Source organism: Gallinula chloropus (assembly GCF_964237585.1).
Source record: "Gallinula chloropus genome assembly, chromosome: 8".
NCBI lineage: Eukaryota > Metazoa > Chordata > Aves > Gruiformes > Rallidae > Gallinula > Gallinula chloropus.
Window position 1 is genome coordinate 13,224,988 of NC_140093.1, and position 16,500 is coordinate 13,241,487.

At 44.6% G+C, this 16,500-nt stretch overlaps 1 protein-coding gene across 1 annotated transcript in view; it reads left to right on the plus strand.

The window, feature by feature from the left end:
• DIS3L2 (DIS3 like 3'-5' exoribonuclease 2) overlaps positions 1-16,500 on the plus strand; it is a 191,910-nt gene that overhangs the window by 100,325 nt on the left and 75,085 nt on the right. The window contains exon 12 of the mRNA XM_084267510.1: positions 14,759-14,871. Within this exon, the coding sequence (XP_084123636.1) occupies positions 14,759-14,871 (113 nt within the window). The remainder of the gene's footprint in view (positions 1-14,758; positions 14,872-16,500) is intronic.

Genomic DNA, 16,500 nt, shown 5'->3' on the forward strand with positions numbered 1-16,500 from the left:
TGTGGTGTTTATTGTGAGGAGACCTTGTGGCTCAGAAGGAAGCACAGACAGGAAGACAGTCCTTAATGGTCTTTGATGCAGCTGTGGTCAGTTAGGGAGGGAGCAGAGGAGCATAAAAAGATTGCAGGAAACCTTTTGCATCCTTGGAGCAGGCACGGCCAGCTCAGCGTGAGTCCTAGGCAGGCAGAGGAAGGAAATCTTGGTGGTGTATCTGTGCTGCAGTGCTTGTTTAAAACACAAGATATCTATCTCTGAAGCAGGGATGTCCAGTCTGGACATTCCAGCTGGAATCTTGTCTGTCTCCATTTTAAGGTTCCTGATGTCATGGAAGCTGTTTGCAGAATCTTTTTTAATGAAGATGAGCAATGAAAGCAACTAAGAACCACACTGATGGGGTCTGTTATCCTCCCAATGTGCTGCTGTTTGAGGTGTGAACCTGATTCAGCATTTGATGAGCCTTTTCCTCAGCTAGCTATGCTGTAGTGTTGAAATGCTGAATTCCAAAAGTCAAACTTCTCTCATACTTCCTGAAGAACCCAATCTAAACATTGTTTTGAGAGCCTCCTGTAAATGCTGTTTCACACACAGTTAGCAGCGTAAGCTATGTCCTGTGCCCCTTTCAAATGTATCCCTTAAAAATACAGCTCCAGAGCTTGCTGCCCACGAGACAAGGTGCTAGATCCTCAAGCAGGGTATGAACATCACTTAATCTCTGTTCTTAGCAGGAAAAAAGTAACAGAAATCTGTGTGTTTATATTACCTGACATGCACTGCACTCTCTTCACTGCAGTCCTTATTTTGCCTCTTGATGGGAATTAGCATTTAGAGCTGATTCATTACCATCAATTTGCCCCTGGGCGGGATTGGGAAGAGCCTCTTCAGCTTCCAGCACTGGGGGCTTCGTCCCTCAGACCTGTCCTTTGCAGTTGGCAGGAGACATCCAGATGTCCCCTGTACCACCGGTTCTTCATGGCCCCTGTACCACAGGGACTTAATCTCTGTGAATTTGTTACTTTTTTGGCCTGCTGTGAGCCAATAGCCTTTCTTGGTCATTGTCAGCCTGTGCTCCACTAACTACTGTAGCCCATGAAATGTGGCTGGCAAAAGCAGGGGGTATAAATCCATCAGCATATGTGAAAGTTTAAGATATCTGTACGTGGAGTTATTTTTTTTTCAGGTATTTGCAAATTTAGAGAGGTCTGCTGGGAGTCCTGGGGGTTCGCTGCTTTGTTTGCAGAGCTCCAGCCGTTCCCAACTGCTTGGTGTTAAGGAGAGCCCCTATGGGAACCTCAATCTTGTGCTTAATAGAGCCTCTTGATATGTTTTGGAGGTACCCTGAGGATTTTTGGCTTTAAAAGTTGCTATGCTAGCTGCAATTATTATGACAAAGAGTTGTTTTAGAGGTTAAGAGCTTATCCAGGGCTGGCAAGGCTGCACCTCTCATGAGGGCAAAGTTGTGTTAAGAGTTAATATGGCTTTTATTCCAAATGTAAATGTGGTTACAGGAAATTATTATTTTTTCCATCTTTTTTGCCCATATGTAAAACACTTTAAAAAAAACCCAACAAAACCCAACAAACCCAACCCACCAAAAAAACCCCAACATGAGCAAACCACATATCTGGCATCCTCATGATGTCAGGAGATCTCCAAAAATCATCAGAAAATTCAGAACCCAGCTCAGAAAATGTCTCACTCTCTTGGTGTATAACACCCTGAATACCTACAGGAAAAAAGAAACCCCTCGCTGCCCTCACCTCCTCTATCAGACAGCCACATGGGTGCGTTTCAGGAGGTTTTGAAGAAGGAAATTGTCTTTGTCCTCAAGCATTTGTTGCTAATTTCTTCAAGACTGAGGCGTTTTCTTTGCCTTAAAGGACCCTCGGCAGCAAGCAGAGAGATAAGGGACTGGTTTTGCACCTTTGCTTAGTTTTAGAACTTCTCAGTCTCACCCTTATCAATCCCAGTTGCTGTCTGGAGGGCTTGCCCATGCTACTGATTTAGGAAGAGAAGGGAATGAAGTTTTATGCAGAAGGGATCCACAAATCTCTCCTTGAAGAACTACCTGGTAGCAGAGCGTCACTAGCAGAGGAAGCGCGGGGTGGTTGTGGGAATAGCTGTATTTTTAATGGACCTCGCAGCAGAGTCTTGCAGCAGTTGGAATCTTTTCAGGGCTATACATCTGAAGTGGGCCAGTCTGGTTTTGAGAGGCTTTTATATTGGAGTCTGCTTTTGATTAACAGTCGCGCTCCTCGTTATTGTTTAATGATAGCGGTAGGGAGGTGAGCTTGCCGGTCGCATTGGTGAGTGTGTGTTTTAAGAGATCAGCTCCAATAAAGAAGGAAAATAGGGTGATTTATGTAACAGCTTTAGAAGTCTGAGCGAACTGTGCTGCATTTAGATGACTCGGCATAATCTTGGAGTAAAAGATGGCTCTGGACTGCACCTCGTTTCTGCAGCCTTTGTGGGGCTGTTTCAGGATAGCTTGAGGTTTTGAGAAAGTTCATTTCAGTCGATACTCTTTTGTGATCCTTTTCTGCACGTCTCCCAGCGAGTTGCTGCAGCCAGGAGCACACAGCAGAGGAGTTCTTGGTTTATATGGAGGATGCAGAGTATTCACAGGAAAAAACCCACCCCATACAATGTTCAAGCTTGAATGTTTTCACCAGGGGGGCCAATGTTTCAGGATTTATTCTGGTCTTATCACATAAGAGCGTGCTGGGTGACCTGCGTGTCCCAGTGGAGCCAGGCAAGTTTCCCACTCTGGCCAAACCTCTTCTGGGAATTGCCTGCAAGCAGGGTTTGTATTTCTGGTAATGTATACATCTGATGCTGTTGTGTGTGAAGGCTGCTTACTGGCAGGAAAAGAAATGAAATTTGACAGATTTCAAGACAAAGGATTCCCTCCAGTGAAATGCCGGGCTGTGACGGGAAAGGATGGAGCAGATGGGGTTGGGGTACCTTTCTGAGGGGTTGTCCTACCTGTGTGCAGGGCTTGTGGCTCTCATTTCAAAGCAGTACTTTGGGCCATACTGACAGAGCTTCCATACATCATCTTGTGTGTTTATTGATGACTGATGTGATTCCCACTGCTGTTCTTTCAAAATCTCCTAAAATCTTTCAAAAAGTAATTCAAGTTTAAGTAATTTAAATAATTTTCTAGGTAGAATTGTTGTACTACAGAATAGAAGCATGTTCTACTTGCCCTGGATGTTGTCCTTGGTGACATTGGCTGTCTCTATTTTGGAGTGAGGTTGTATATAGATACGTTAATTGAATCGTCCTAGTATTTACGTGATGACCTGAGCAAATGTGACCTCTGCAGTGTTCTGTGCTCTGTGTTTCTCTTCTGTTTCAATCTGTTCACCCTGTTAGTAAATTTAAGTCAAACATACGTAAGGGGAGTGGGATAAAACCCTTGAGCACCATGTGCTTCTCTAACTGTCATGAAAAATGGTGTATAAGCAAAGAAAATACCTTCTCTAGGTGACCCAAACCTGGGAAGAGTGCAGTGTGACCTTTCTCCTTAGCAGACACCAGGCCATACAGGGTGCTACAATTTTTGGAAGCAGATCTGCAGAGAGCCAGGGCTTACATCTCTGCTCAGGGATCCTATTTCACACATTTTGGGTGAAACTGAGGGATGTTTTGCCAATTGTTGGTAAACTTATTCCTTGTCTACTACAAGCTTACAGATACCGGAGCTGGCTTTCTTACACTTCATGGCTTACAGTAAATATCCCTGGTGTGTGAGCTCCAGTGTCTTGTGCCTGAAACTGCCTGTAAGCCCTGCTTACCCTGAGATGTCCTCTGCTATATCAAGTGACTGCCCATTCTTCTTTCCTTCCATCCTTGTTCTTTCTTGATATAAGTTGTGATTGTTTGGGTTGTCTTAATTTTGCCAAGATGAGTGGACTTATATTCTGCTTTTTAAGACACAAAGATTCCCTCTTCTATTCAGCTTTGTCCCGCTGGCCTCAGAAGGAGTGTGGGGTGAAATTTGCTCTAGCAACACACGGTACAGACCTTTCAGCTAATTCGTTTGGTTTCTGCAGCACAGGGTATAGGAAGAGTTTGTAATTGGAGTCACACAGGGCTGGCTTGCTTAAGGTAAACACTGAAGAACAGACTAGTGTTGAATCAGAAGTTACCTTATGGAATCACTGTGCTTCGTTCTTTGCATGATGTTTAAGATGAACGGATACCTGACTCAGCTGAGAACATGACAGAAACCCCACACTGATATATGAGTCAAATGTAAAATGACCATAAACTGTAATTTTCTTAAACTTATTGCAGGAGCCAAATATGGGAAAAAATAAAGACAACGTACAAGGAGTGGGATTGTTTGGTCAGGTTTTCCTTTGGTATCAGACATAATTAGCTCAGCTCTCCTGTTACCTGCTGATTAGTCTGGTGGGGTTTTGTCGTGTCACTGGGAAAGTGAGAGAGACGTATTGCAGTGATTAGAAGCAGGTACAGGTCCTTTCTGTTGAGGGTTTGTGGTTGCAGACTCTTTGCAATAGGCAAAATACACTGAGGTTGGTGCCAAATCCGGATCCCTGCTGTGTCCCATACTGCAATCCCAGGTAACACTGGGCAACTGCAGCATGTACAGTATATTTTATGTTGTCTTTTAAGGTAACGTGGGGTTGTGTGTGGAAACACACATCGCTTCCAATTTCCAAGTGCAGGGTTGAGTGAAATCAGAGGGCTGGATCATGTCACATTTCCTCCACCAAACATCCATCTTGCAAGCAGTGAGACAACCTGACAGCACAGGGCTCCCCTCAGCTTGAGTGGAAATAGGGCAGCTTGCTCCAAAGTGATGGTGGTTGAGAGGGAAATAGGCTGAGCCTAATCTCTGGATGGATGCGTTAAACTGGGTGATAAGGTATTGGGGTGGAGATTAAGAAAGTTTGAATTTGGTTGGAGTGTTGATTGCTGGAATATAATTTGTTAAAATATTTTTTTTTTGCATGTATCTGAAAGCTACTTGTGAGAAGATGGGCTAAGTGCTTGGGTAAGGAAAAATGGGCAGGGTTTCCTATGGGTAATTCATATTTATTCCACTGGATTTTTGTATCAGGTATAGATACTTTGTATAGTCCATCCTTATCCCAAAGGCTTTTTGTTGACTGTACACAGAGCAAGCTGTAGAGGAAGAAGACATAGGATTAAAACAAAATAAGAAGTAGAATTTCTGTCAAGGACTAAGCCGGTGAAGACCGTGGCTGCAGAACATGCAAACAGATGTGCAAATACCAGTAGAATTACTCACAGAAGTGAATTTACTTTCTGGCAGGAAGGAGAGATGCTCTGGGTGAAGTCGCCTTCTGGATCATTTCAACTCATAAATTCAGGACCTGGGACAATTCCCCAAAGATTTAGAGGCGCAGGAGGATCCCAGCAGATATTGCTGGCATTTGTGGATGCAGACTTATAACCAATAGTGTCTGATAGTATATTGAAGGGGAAAAAACCTCACAAATGCCTTCAGGGAGCTGGGTCATGGGGAGATGATCCAGAAATTCCTGTACAAAGAGATCTAAAAGCACTCTGTATAGGATTTCTGTTCACTGAAGAGGACCTAAGGAGTCCTAGGGGGACCTGAGGGACCAGGAGAATATTTGTAGAAGAACTGTGAATGATAAGTGATGACCAGACAGAGCTAGAGAAAACAAGATTTTCCAGCAAATGTAGCAGACAAGAATCAGAAGTTATATGAGGAAGGAAGGCACACCTTAACAGGGTACGAGCAGCTAGGAATAAATTCCCACCTGGTTAACTTCAGTTATATGTCCTGTTGCACAGAGGCAGCAAAGAAGTTACTGCTGCTCTGCTATAAGCTCTAAGTGGCAGGAACCAGCAGAATCACTGAGCTGCTGTTTTCACTTGGTTGCAGGGCTTTCAGAAGAGAGCTGAACAGGAGGAATCTTCTTACAGTCAAACCCACGACAGTATTTCTTGGGTTTTGACTATTAATGCTAGTTTCACAGAAAAACTAGGTACAGATGGAAATATTTTGGACATCTTTCCAAAAATAAACAATAAAGTCAGATGGGTAAAAGTGAAATCTCAGCCTTCTGTTCCCAAAAAAGTTGAAATGTCAAGGCTGTTCAGTGGAAGTACCACCTTGTACGTGTTTGGCCTAGGATGAAGTCCCAAGGTCTCTTTGAATGGCTGGGAACAGGCTCTCAGCCTTGGATTATTGTGTTCAGTAGAGAGATCACAAAAGGGTCTCTCTTAGCGGCAGAGGCAGGCTGGTCCCTCCCCATTCTAAACCTTCATGGTAGGAACCGGATGACATCCTACACTCAAAATGATCATAATTCATCTTGAAAGCTGCTGGGTGCCACTTCCCATCTCATAACTCAGAGGCAACTGATTTCCTGGTAGAGTTAGCCTCTTGAATGGGTCTTGGAATAGCAATAAGAACAATTCATGATGTGAATATCAGAAATGGTTCCTTTTGCCTTTATCATGCTGGGTGGCAACCTCACTGTTAAGAGACTGCTGGGAGACTCCCTTGGGAACTTTTCCCTAGCAGAAAGGAGTGCTTTCTGAGCTGGAATCTGAGTTCACAGCAGCTCAGTCATTGCCTCAACGTCCTGCTTCACACCTTGTCTTAGTGGAGGGTTGAAGATTGATCTGCCAAGTGCTTGGCATAGACTTTGAGTAGCAAAGATTTATGTTGGGTCTAAGTCATAAGTAGCCATCTAGAAGCTCTCCCAGAGGTCACTGTATAGCAAATACTGGCGTTCAGTGGATACATCTGATTTATTTGAAGATTGTAACTCCTCTTCATTTTGCTCATTGCACTTGAAACTCTCAAGGAAATCAATACAATTTATAAAACCTCTAAGTGGAACTTGCTGTTTGGCATTTCACAAAGTTTCCTAGGCACTTGTGCAGGCACAGAGGAAACCAGCTCACCCATGGCCCTCTGCAGTGTGAACAGCTACCAGCGTGGGAATGGGGAGGAAACTCACAGGTGGAACACAGGCATCGCTGTGTAAGGAACCATCATGTCTGGTCAGTCTGCCAGTGATACCACAGGAATGGCACATTCTCTTCACTTCCTGTCACTTACACTATCTGTCCCCAACTGTCCTGTGCTCTGTCCTGATGTTTACTATTGAAATACTCATGCCCTGCTTTCACCTGTATATTCTTGGTTGTATCTTGCTCATCAGTGTGAACAATTCTTTATGCAGCGGGCTTGTTCTGTGGGATATTGTTCCCCGTGTCCTTCAGTTTGTGATTAAATGTTTTATCTTGTGCATGCTGTGTAAATTCTGTCCTTCTGAGCATTTAGAGTCTTTCCCTCAGGAGAATTCCTTCCTTGTATAAGTATCCAGCTTAATGGTGCAGTGATACCACTTGCACAGAAGAGCTCTTTTATTCTTCTCTGGAGTTATTACATCAGGTTTGAAGGTAGTTTTCGGGGTTGGTTCAGGCAGTAGGTGCATTCTGGATGACAGCATCTCCTGTCACAAGGTGATGAAGAGCTGACCAGAGTTCACTGGCAACCCACAGCTTAGGACACTTGTGCCTCAGTAATGTGATGTGATCTGTGAGGTCTGGAAACCTGACTTCTGTTTGATCACCAGCTTAGATGCTTCCAGCTCATGTGAGTTGGAAATTGAACACCACCAACACAAAGAACACCTCGTGCTGACCAAGACCATTGTCTGACCATACCCTTCAGAGCTGGGGATTGTTGGGAGTGCCTTCCTTGCAGGAGCTTTAAACGTTAACCCTAGCCAAAGTATTTAAAATAGTGCTCAGCTGATTTGACTTGTGCTGCTTTGTGTGTAGAACTCCCGGCTCTGTAGTGCAGGACATGGGAAGTGGCACGTTATGGTTTGTGTTGAGGGATAAAATGTAACTCTTCAGTTCTGTTAAGCAGGTTTAGGACCTTGCTGAATTTGTGAACTGCTGTGGACAAAAAACTGTATGAAGTTCACATGGGAGACCTGCTCCCAAGCATTTAGGTTAGTGACCGATAAAGTCTCCTCATAATTCTGAAACTATTTAAAGGATTGCTGGTGGCTGGTGGAAAACTCTGGAAACTGTTCTGCTTAGGAAAGGTTTCTCTTTTCTGCTTTTCCTCTTCACTTGTCTTTCATTGAACTTAATGAACACATGGGTTTGGGTGTGTAACATTTTACTTGTCTCCATAACGTAGACAAAATGGCCAAAGGTCAGGGTGGTGGAGGCTCGAGTAAACCAGTGCTTTGAAAGTCAACACAAAGCAGGTAGGGGTTATTCTGGAGTTTGGGCTCATTGATGTCCCACGTGGACCTTTTAACTTAAAGAAGAAAAAAAGAAAACAGAAACCTGTTGCACTTTTTCTGTGAAATGCCTTGGATATTTCCTGGCACTCTCAGGACTGCTGGAAGCACGACTTCGCAACATCACCATTCCTACAGTGGTTCCTCAGATGCTTCCAGTAATCCAGGAAATGCCAAGGTTTTCAGTGTGGTAAGAGTTAACATTTGAAGATGAATCTCTTTATTTTTTTCCTTTCCCCTGTGATCTCACCCTATTTCTCACTTTGGTCTCACCCTTGTCTCACTGGAGCCAGTCTCAGTTCTAGTAACATGGGGGGTTCAGACCGTCTCTCGCAGCTCCTGAGGTTGTGCAGTTCAGTAAGAGTCCCAGCTTATTGTCCCTACCTCAGCCCAGCTCCTGAAGGAAAGGATGTAAATGGGATCTGTAAAGCCTAAAGAGTTAAAAGGTCGAAAGGAAAGTTTTAATTGTGATTTAAGAAGCAAAGCAAAAGCCCTGAACCACCCCCAGCCCTTTTGCTGTTTCCAATCTGATGCAGGCACTTGGAGGGACTGCACTGCCATGCTGTCCTGACCTTGGCCATGCCTCCAGGTGCTACAAACCCAGAAAAAAGTGACTGAGCATAATGCAGAAAAGAGCTCAAATACCTTGAGACCTTGCTCAGGCTGTTTCTGATGATCTCAAAGTCTTTCTGTGGGTGGAGGGTTAAGGGGGATCTTCCTCTGGAACATTTCTCATGCAAACTGGTGGCTGATGGGCTTGGATAGGGGCATCTCCTGGAGGCACTATTTGGTAGTACATATTGTTTTGTGGCTCCTTACCCTTTAGAGGTGCTTGTTGTTTGGGCAGACAGTTTTTCCTCTTTTGAAGTTATTGCAACATTTACTAAACTCATATTTGTGCTTGGATGGAAAAGTTGCTGCTGCGTGCCCTGGGGACTTGTCCCACACTCTTGAGATACAGGATGCTGGCTCCTTATGCCAGCGTCTTTTCGTGAGGTTATGTCAAGGAAGAGACCTTTGGTGAAGGAAAAAGCTATTACTTGCTTTTTAAAAAGGTGTAATTAGTTGCATTTCGGTTGGCTAAAGGACCATCATGTGATAACTTACAAAATTTGGTTTCCTGGTAAACAAGTTAATGGGTTTATGCTCAGTTGCACTTCACTTTCAAAAAACAAAATGGCCCTGGGGCACACAGGCACTTTCCTTGTTATTTTAAAATAAGTAAAATAAAGCACACTGTCTGATTTTCTGAACAATAGCCTGGCTTCCTGCGGTGGAAAAGTAACCTCAGCTGAGAATTAAAGCCACCCACCTTTGTCTTCAGGCTACAGAGCAGACAAATAACTCGCTCTTTCCATGGTTCCATTTTTATTTTTCTATTAAAGTCTTCTCTTCCTCTTCTCCATCTTGCTCTTTTTTTGCTTTCACACTTTCTCTTTCCTCCCACTCAGTCATTCTCTTTTCTCTCTTTGCTTCTGTCTCTGTCCCAAGAGGGACACTTCTCTAACACTTAAGCCATGGATGTGCATACATGTGGTAAAGAGAGGCAGATAAGTTTGGGCTTGGATCAGGTCCTTCATTTAAAGGCACATCACAGAACTGTAGGGGTTGGAAGGGACCTCAAGAAATCATTGGGTCCAACCCCCCTGCCAAAGCAGGTTCCCTAGGACAGGTTGCACAGGGAGGCATCCAGACAGGTCTTGACTGTCTCCAGAGAAGGAGACTCCACACCCCCCTGGGCAGCCTGTCCCAGGGCTCTGTCACCCTCACTGTGGAGAAGTTCTACCACATATTGGTGCAGAACTTCTCTGCTCCAACTTGAGGCCATTGCCCCTCATCCTGTCCCCACAGACCACTGAAAAGAGGTTGGCCATTTCCCTCTGTCTCCCACATGTTAAAGATTTGCGACTGTCCACAGCAACTTCCAGTTGATGTTGCTACTTCTGTAGCTTCCCAGAGTCTTACTTGGTGCCATTTTCCACCTTGGTGCAACCTACATTTGTTTTGTCTACCCCTGTGGCTGTATGTGGCCCCTCTGCCTATCCCTTCTGTACCTAAACACCATCCTCACCTATTTGCCCACGATCCCACATGAGAATCTCAGCCTTGATGGAGACCCATGCTCTACTGCAGCACTACTAACTCTGCATGTAGGTGAAGGGCCTCATTTGTCTCTCTTTATGCAACTTCTGTATACTTTCACAAGGCACTAACTATCACTTTGCAGATAAGAGCAGCGGCACGGTACCCCCGGGGCAGGGGGATGGGGAAGAGCTGTAATTATTTGCTGCAAGAGTTTGGTCCAGCCAGGGAACAGGCTTTTGGTTGCTGGCAGCGGGCAGGTCGCTGGTTTTTTTTCTGGCTAGAGCAAACACTTTGCAATCTGCTTTGAACTCTTATGTTTCCCCATAACTGAGGAGCAAAGACAGCGTGAGAAATAGTGGTTAATGCAAAATAACCTTGGTTAACTTTTAAGTTGACTTAACACTCTGCTAGTGTGTGTCTTCCCTCCTGAGGAGCATACTGCTTGAAGGCCAGATGAAAAGGAAGGAGAATGTCTGCACACTAGAGAATTACCTTCTGCTGCTTTATTCTGGAGAAGTTGTGTCTTTAACTTGCACGGTCCTAAAATGTGTGTATGTGAAGTTAGGAAGTGAGCTGGCTTGGTCTTTCTCTCTGCATTTGGGCTAAGTAGAGTTGCTGAAGACAGAGAAGAGGGAATGTGCTGTCAGTGTGTTCCCTTGCATATACTGCTCAAATACATTCAAGTTCCTAATTCCTGGGGCAAATACTTGATAGGACTTGCTGGCTTGGCTGGTTTTAGGGAGCATACACAGACTACAAGGGCTTTTTCCTTCTTGTCCAGCTTTTTCTTGCTAATCCTTTTTTTGTTTATAGTTTTCCTCAATAAAGAAGGAGAAAAAGTTCTTTGAACTGTTTTGTCATAGAGGATGAGATCATCAGTGAAAAAAATGTTAAAAAGGAACAGCTTGTTCTTTGTTCCTCTGTGAGGTGCCACCAATTCTCCTTTGATTTTAGTGTTGTATCAGTGCTACCCACACAAGGTTTCAGCGTGGGTTCAAACAAACTGGGTTCTTAGACCAAGGAGCCAAACCTTCTCCAGTGGTCCCTATGGGGAGACCTGCTGCTTGTAGCTCTGTCACTTGATAAGTTTTGAAGGGAACCAGGATTCTAGAAACTTGGAGAAATACAGGTCCATCATATATTCTACCATTCCAGCAGCTTAGATGATGGTAGAGAAAAAGGGAAACCATCTTCTCTGTATGCAGTGCTGCAAGGGCATTGGAACTCTTGTGTGCAGTAAGGTGGCAAAAAATCCTGTCCCTCTTGCACAGACCATTGGCCCAGGAGGAGCTTTGGAGTACCCAAGCCTTTCCCTATTTCTACTCGCAGACCTCAGGAGGTGAGCTCTTTTTGCAGAGGGCCTCATTACTGGGTTTTGCAATGCCATAGCATAATTACAAATAGAGCTCCCATCTCCATTGCCTTGTCTCTGTATTTGTGAAGAGGCTAGTAGGGTACAGCTGGTTAATAAAACATGGTGCTTGATTCTTAACTGCATTCTCTGTTGCTAAATGTCTTCCATGTAGCAGCTTTGTAGTGGTGGTGTTTAACTGGGATGACACTTTTGCATCCTCTTTTAGATGAAATGATTTTAAATAAAAAAAAATCTGAGATCCTGAGGGGAAGAAGCCATCCAAGTGCCTTCAGCATTTTTCATTGCAATAGATACTTCCTTCAGCTCTTGCTTTAATATCAGCATATGAAGTGTCTGGCTTAATCTCCTGTATGTAAATTCCTTTTGGGAAAAAAGACTTCTTAAGCTGGTAGTGTGTACCTAGCTTTAGGGTTTGTTGAGCAGCTTTAGCTTCATTGTAGGAGAAACTTAAATTTGGGATGAAGCAAGTCTGTGGTTTGTATAGGACTTGTTTCTGTAAGAAATTTAGGATATGAAGTCTATCGCAGATTGCTACATGCAACACTTGAAGCCTGTTTGCTGGAAAAGTTAATTTCTTCATCAAAATGAAGGTGGAGTAGGCTGTGTGTAGCAGCCTGTGGTGTGTGGTCCATGCGGTGTCCACCCTTTCCCCCTCTTCTCTGTTCTCTGACAAGACCTTTTCAATAAACAAGTGCTGGTTTAACTCTCTTTTCCTTTCATTCAGGCCACATTTTCTTTTTTCCTTGGGAAATAACACCAGACTTACAATGTGTGACTTTGTCATAAAAATTAATGAGACTAGAAAAACTGTTTGTGGACCTGGAAGAGAATCCTGGTGAACAGTATTTCTCTATCCACAAAGCTCTTTCATTTTAATTAGCAAATAAACCAGGAAAAAGTGGTAGGCAGGTATTTCTGTGCAGGCTTAGGCTGGTGTCTTATCCAACATGTTCAGAAGCAGTGAAATCAGATTGGTTGATCGCTGGGCTGTATCTTCAAGTTCTCTTGGTCTGAATTTTTTGGGGGTGAGGGAGATAGGGTGATTCATACTTGAGCAAGACAAACCCAAGACCTGCCAGTTTGCATTATGTCAATGTATGTAAGAAAATATTTAGATAGAATTTCTATTAAAAGTTCAAAAGCAGGGGGCTCATGCTGACCCCGGCTTTTAGAAGCTCTGGTGGGAAACCTGAATGAAATTTAACTCTGCTCAGTGTGTTTTCGTTGGCTAGCTCCATGTTTTATTATCTCATGCAATGAGATCTTTCTTAGTTTGTCGATTTTCTACCGAGGACAAAAAGTTCATGTATGTAACAGTGCACATATTGAATTAAAGTGCGATTAAAGGCATGATGTAATGACCCCCTCTCCTTTTCCTTTCGTCAATATTTGCCTGCAGGGTCAATACATTACAATATTGACTTCAAAGTGTTCAATATTTTTTTACCTTCTGAGTGTGCTGGCTTTTAGTTCGTGTAATATTAAACCTGTTGGTTGAACTGTTGGTCTAAGACTTACTGTCTAAGTAGTTTTAGGCTTGGATGCCTAATCCGTGTAGAGCGGCTTTGAAGGCATGTGATAGTATCACAACACAGCTGTAGGCAGCTTTCCGAGGTGAACCACTTCATCCTCAGTCTTTTCTCCCAGCTTCCTAACGAGTGGTGGGATTTGTCCCTTGGTGGGCGATGGGATTGTTGCCCTCTCCCCCTGCTGCTGTCATATTTACTCTCTGCAGGACCTTCCAGTGACTCCAGGTTATGTGGACAGATCTAAAGCCCAGCGTTCCCACCTTCCCTGAGCTGCCTTTACATCCCCGCTCTGTCGAGCGTACAGAAGCGGCACAAGGAGCAAGATGACGCTTCCACATTCAAAGTGCTGCACAAACGTGTCAGTGCTCACTTACCTGAACCCCCAGCTGGGGATGCCATGGGCTGGGTGGCTTTCCTAATAGGAGCTTGAACCTCCTCACGCTTCCTCTTTGCCTGTGTACATTTCCATTGCCACCCTGCTGCAGTCTAGCAGCAGTACCCATGGGAAGGGCACAGGGGCAGATGCATTGCGTAACGACGGCAGCTACGAACCGTTTAACCTTCAAAAACGTGACACTCCAGAGAAAGGCTTTGATAATATTCTTTGCAAGGTGTATAAGCAAACAGCTTTGTCACCAGCATGGTATCTTATTACATTGTCTTTAAAAAAACATAAGGAAAGAAACAATATTTAGAGATACCAAGAAGTTAGTGAATTCCTCTGAAGAACCAACTGTTATAATTAGGAACCCGCAGCACTTAGAAGTATTCTACAAATAAGCACCTCAGATCTAGCCCAGTCCTTCCAGAGAAAACAAAGGTCAACAGGCTCCTTTGAGGATTATCAAACCAGAATTTCTTGGACCAAGGTACTAATTACTTCCAAAGCTGAGGGTGATGACTACTTCCAAACACGAATTATTGCCAAAATTTCGTGATAAACTTGATAGTACGCCTTTCTAGCCTAACTTTTAAGATCCTTCTGGACTGGACTCTAATTAAAGGATAAAAAGCCTAATCTGAAGGGAAGGCAGGGTAACAGTGGGAATATTATGCTTGTGGACAGCTGCGCTTCTGCATAGCCTGATCCAAAGTCACTGAAGACTTCCTAGGTCACCAGCAGCAATTTGGGCTCAACCCAGGTGAAGTGGAAACAAGTGCAGCTCTGAGAACCCAAAAGTATGTGTGACCCACTGCTCTGTACCTGGGGAACTGTGCCCTGCGTTGCCAGGTGCTTGTAAGGGGGGCTCCCTTGCTGTTGTCTGCCAGCAAAGGGATGAGAACTGGGCTCACTGTTACAAGCTCCTGGTTTGAAAGGTGTGGGGTTTAAGGGTTTTCACACATCCACTGCTGTGCTTGAGGATTCACTCGTGTGTATTCGCTCGTATGGTGTGGCCACAGTGGCTGTGAATTCGAGCATGTCAGCAGTTTGTTTCCACCTGCAGCCTGCTGACTTCCTTCTGCCATTGCAGGGAACTTCGAGGTGGGCGTTCACATCGCCGATGTGAGCTACTTCGTGCTGGAAGAAACGGCGCTGGATAAAGTCGCGAGCGAAAGAGCAACTAGTGTCTACCTGGTGCAAAAGGTAAGGACAGCTTTTCCTTCTCCTGTCTGACACCTCTGTCTTCCCCTTACCATAAACTCATTTTAAAGGCTCATCTTCAGATGGTCATGATCAAAACCTGGTTATTGTTGGAACAAACCTACAAAAACGAGTGTACTTGATGCAAACACAAGAGCTAATGTAGCTGCTGCCTACCCTGGGTTCATCTGGCTCATGAGCAGCTCCCTGAGAGCAGGATGCTGCTGATCTGGAGCTAGTTCAGGGCCCAGAGCTGCACATAGCTATGTGTGCGCTGTGTTCACCCAAGATATGCCTGACGAACCCAAACTGGCTTGTCTGCTTTGCTACTGGGAACTTGAAATTTGCAGATGTGGTGGTGGAGTTTTGTCTTTGTCTTCAGTGCAGCAGTACTAGCTTATCCCTCTGAGAAGTGAATGCACAGCAGAGTAGGGTCTAAACCATCCTGTGCAATTTCACAGCTCGAGGTACAACAGCATTGCAGAGACTTTTATCTGGGTATCCCAAATACTGGAGGAATTATATTTTTCCCTCAAGCAGTGAAAAGATACTTGAAATTGTACAGATTTTGGTGTAACAGAATCAAACGTTCCAGTCAAGTTTAAAGTTGACTGCTTTAAAAACAATCAGATTCAAAGTGGGCATTATTGGGAAGGAAACATCCAGGTTTTGTTGGTGCCTGTCTCATTTCCAGTTGAATGTGCAGAAACACTTCCTAGCTCATCAGATGCTGCTGGCACTGTGTGTGCGGGGGGGTTGGGAAGTTTTGCTGCTAGCATCCTGTGTTGGCTTGAGGCATTGGCTGCATGAAAAGGAGTGTCAAGGCAATCTCATAGGAGCAGATTATTTTGCCTCTCCCCATGCTCTCATTCAGTCAGGCTGAAGTCCTTGTCTCCGCAGCCCTTTCCTGGATGGCGGGGCATCTTTTGTATAATAAACAAACATATCCGACTTGCTACTTAAGGTTAGGAGTGATTCTTCCCCTCCCTTCCTGGATGTTTCCAGGTTGCTATCTGGGAAGGGTTCCCTTCCTGGATGTTTCCAGGTTGCTATCTGGGAAGGGTTCCCTTCCTGGATGTTCTCAGGTTGCTATCTGGGAAGGGTCTGGTAACAATGCTAGTTCCAGAGGCTTACTGTGTCCTCTCTGCACTTTCCATATGATAAAGTGATATATTTTACACTATTGAAATCAAATTAGCAGTCTGATATCAAGCTGTTAACCTTGAGTAGCTGTTCCATAACTTCCTTAGGTAGAAACAGCGAGGCATAGCAGCAGGGGGGCTCAGTGAGTCTGGTGGGTTTTAGGTCTCTGTGGGTATGGGTTGTGTGGAGTAACCACAATAGCAATGCCAAAGTGCCCAAGCTGGGTGGGTGGTAGTGAGCCCAACAGCACAACAGTGCTGCAGTGTGGGACCGAGGAGTGTCTGCGCTGGAAGACACCGGTTACCGGTGACTTACTGTTCTCCAGGAGTGGGAAGCAACGTGTATCTCATGGAAACAGCAGTTCTGCCACCAGAGCCTTCCCAGTCCTACAGCCTCTGCGGTGATAAGCCCTTGGCTTCCCTCTCTGATAGATGACTCAATGGCTGTAGCTCGCTATGGGAAATGTGGGCTGGCTCAGGGGGAAAATCA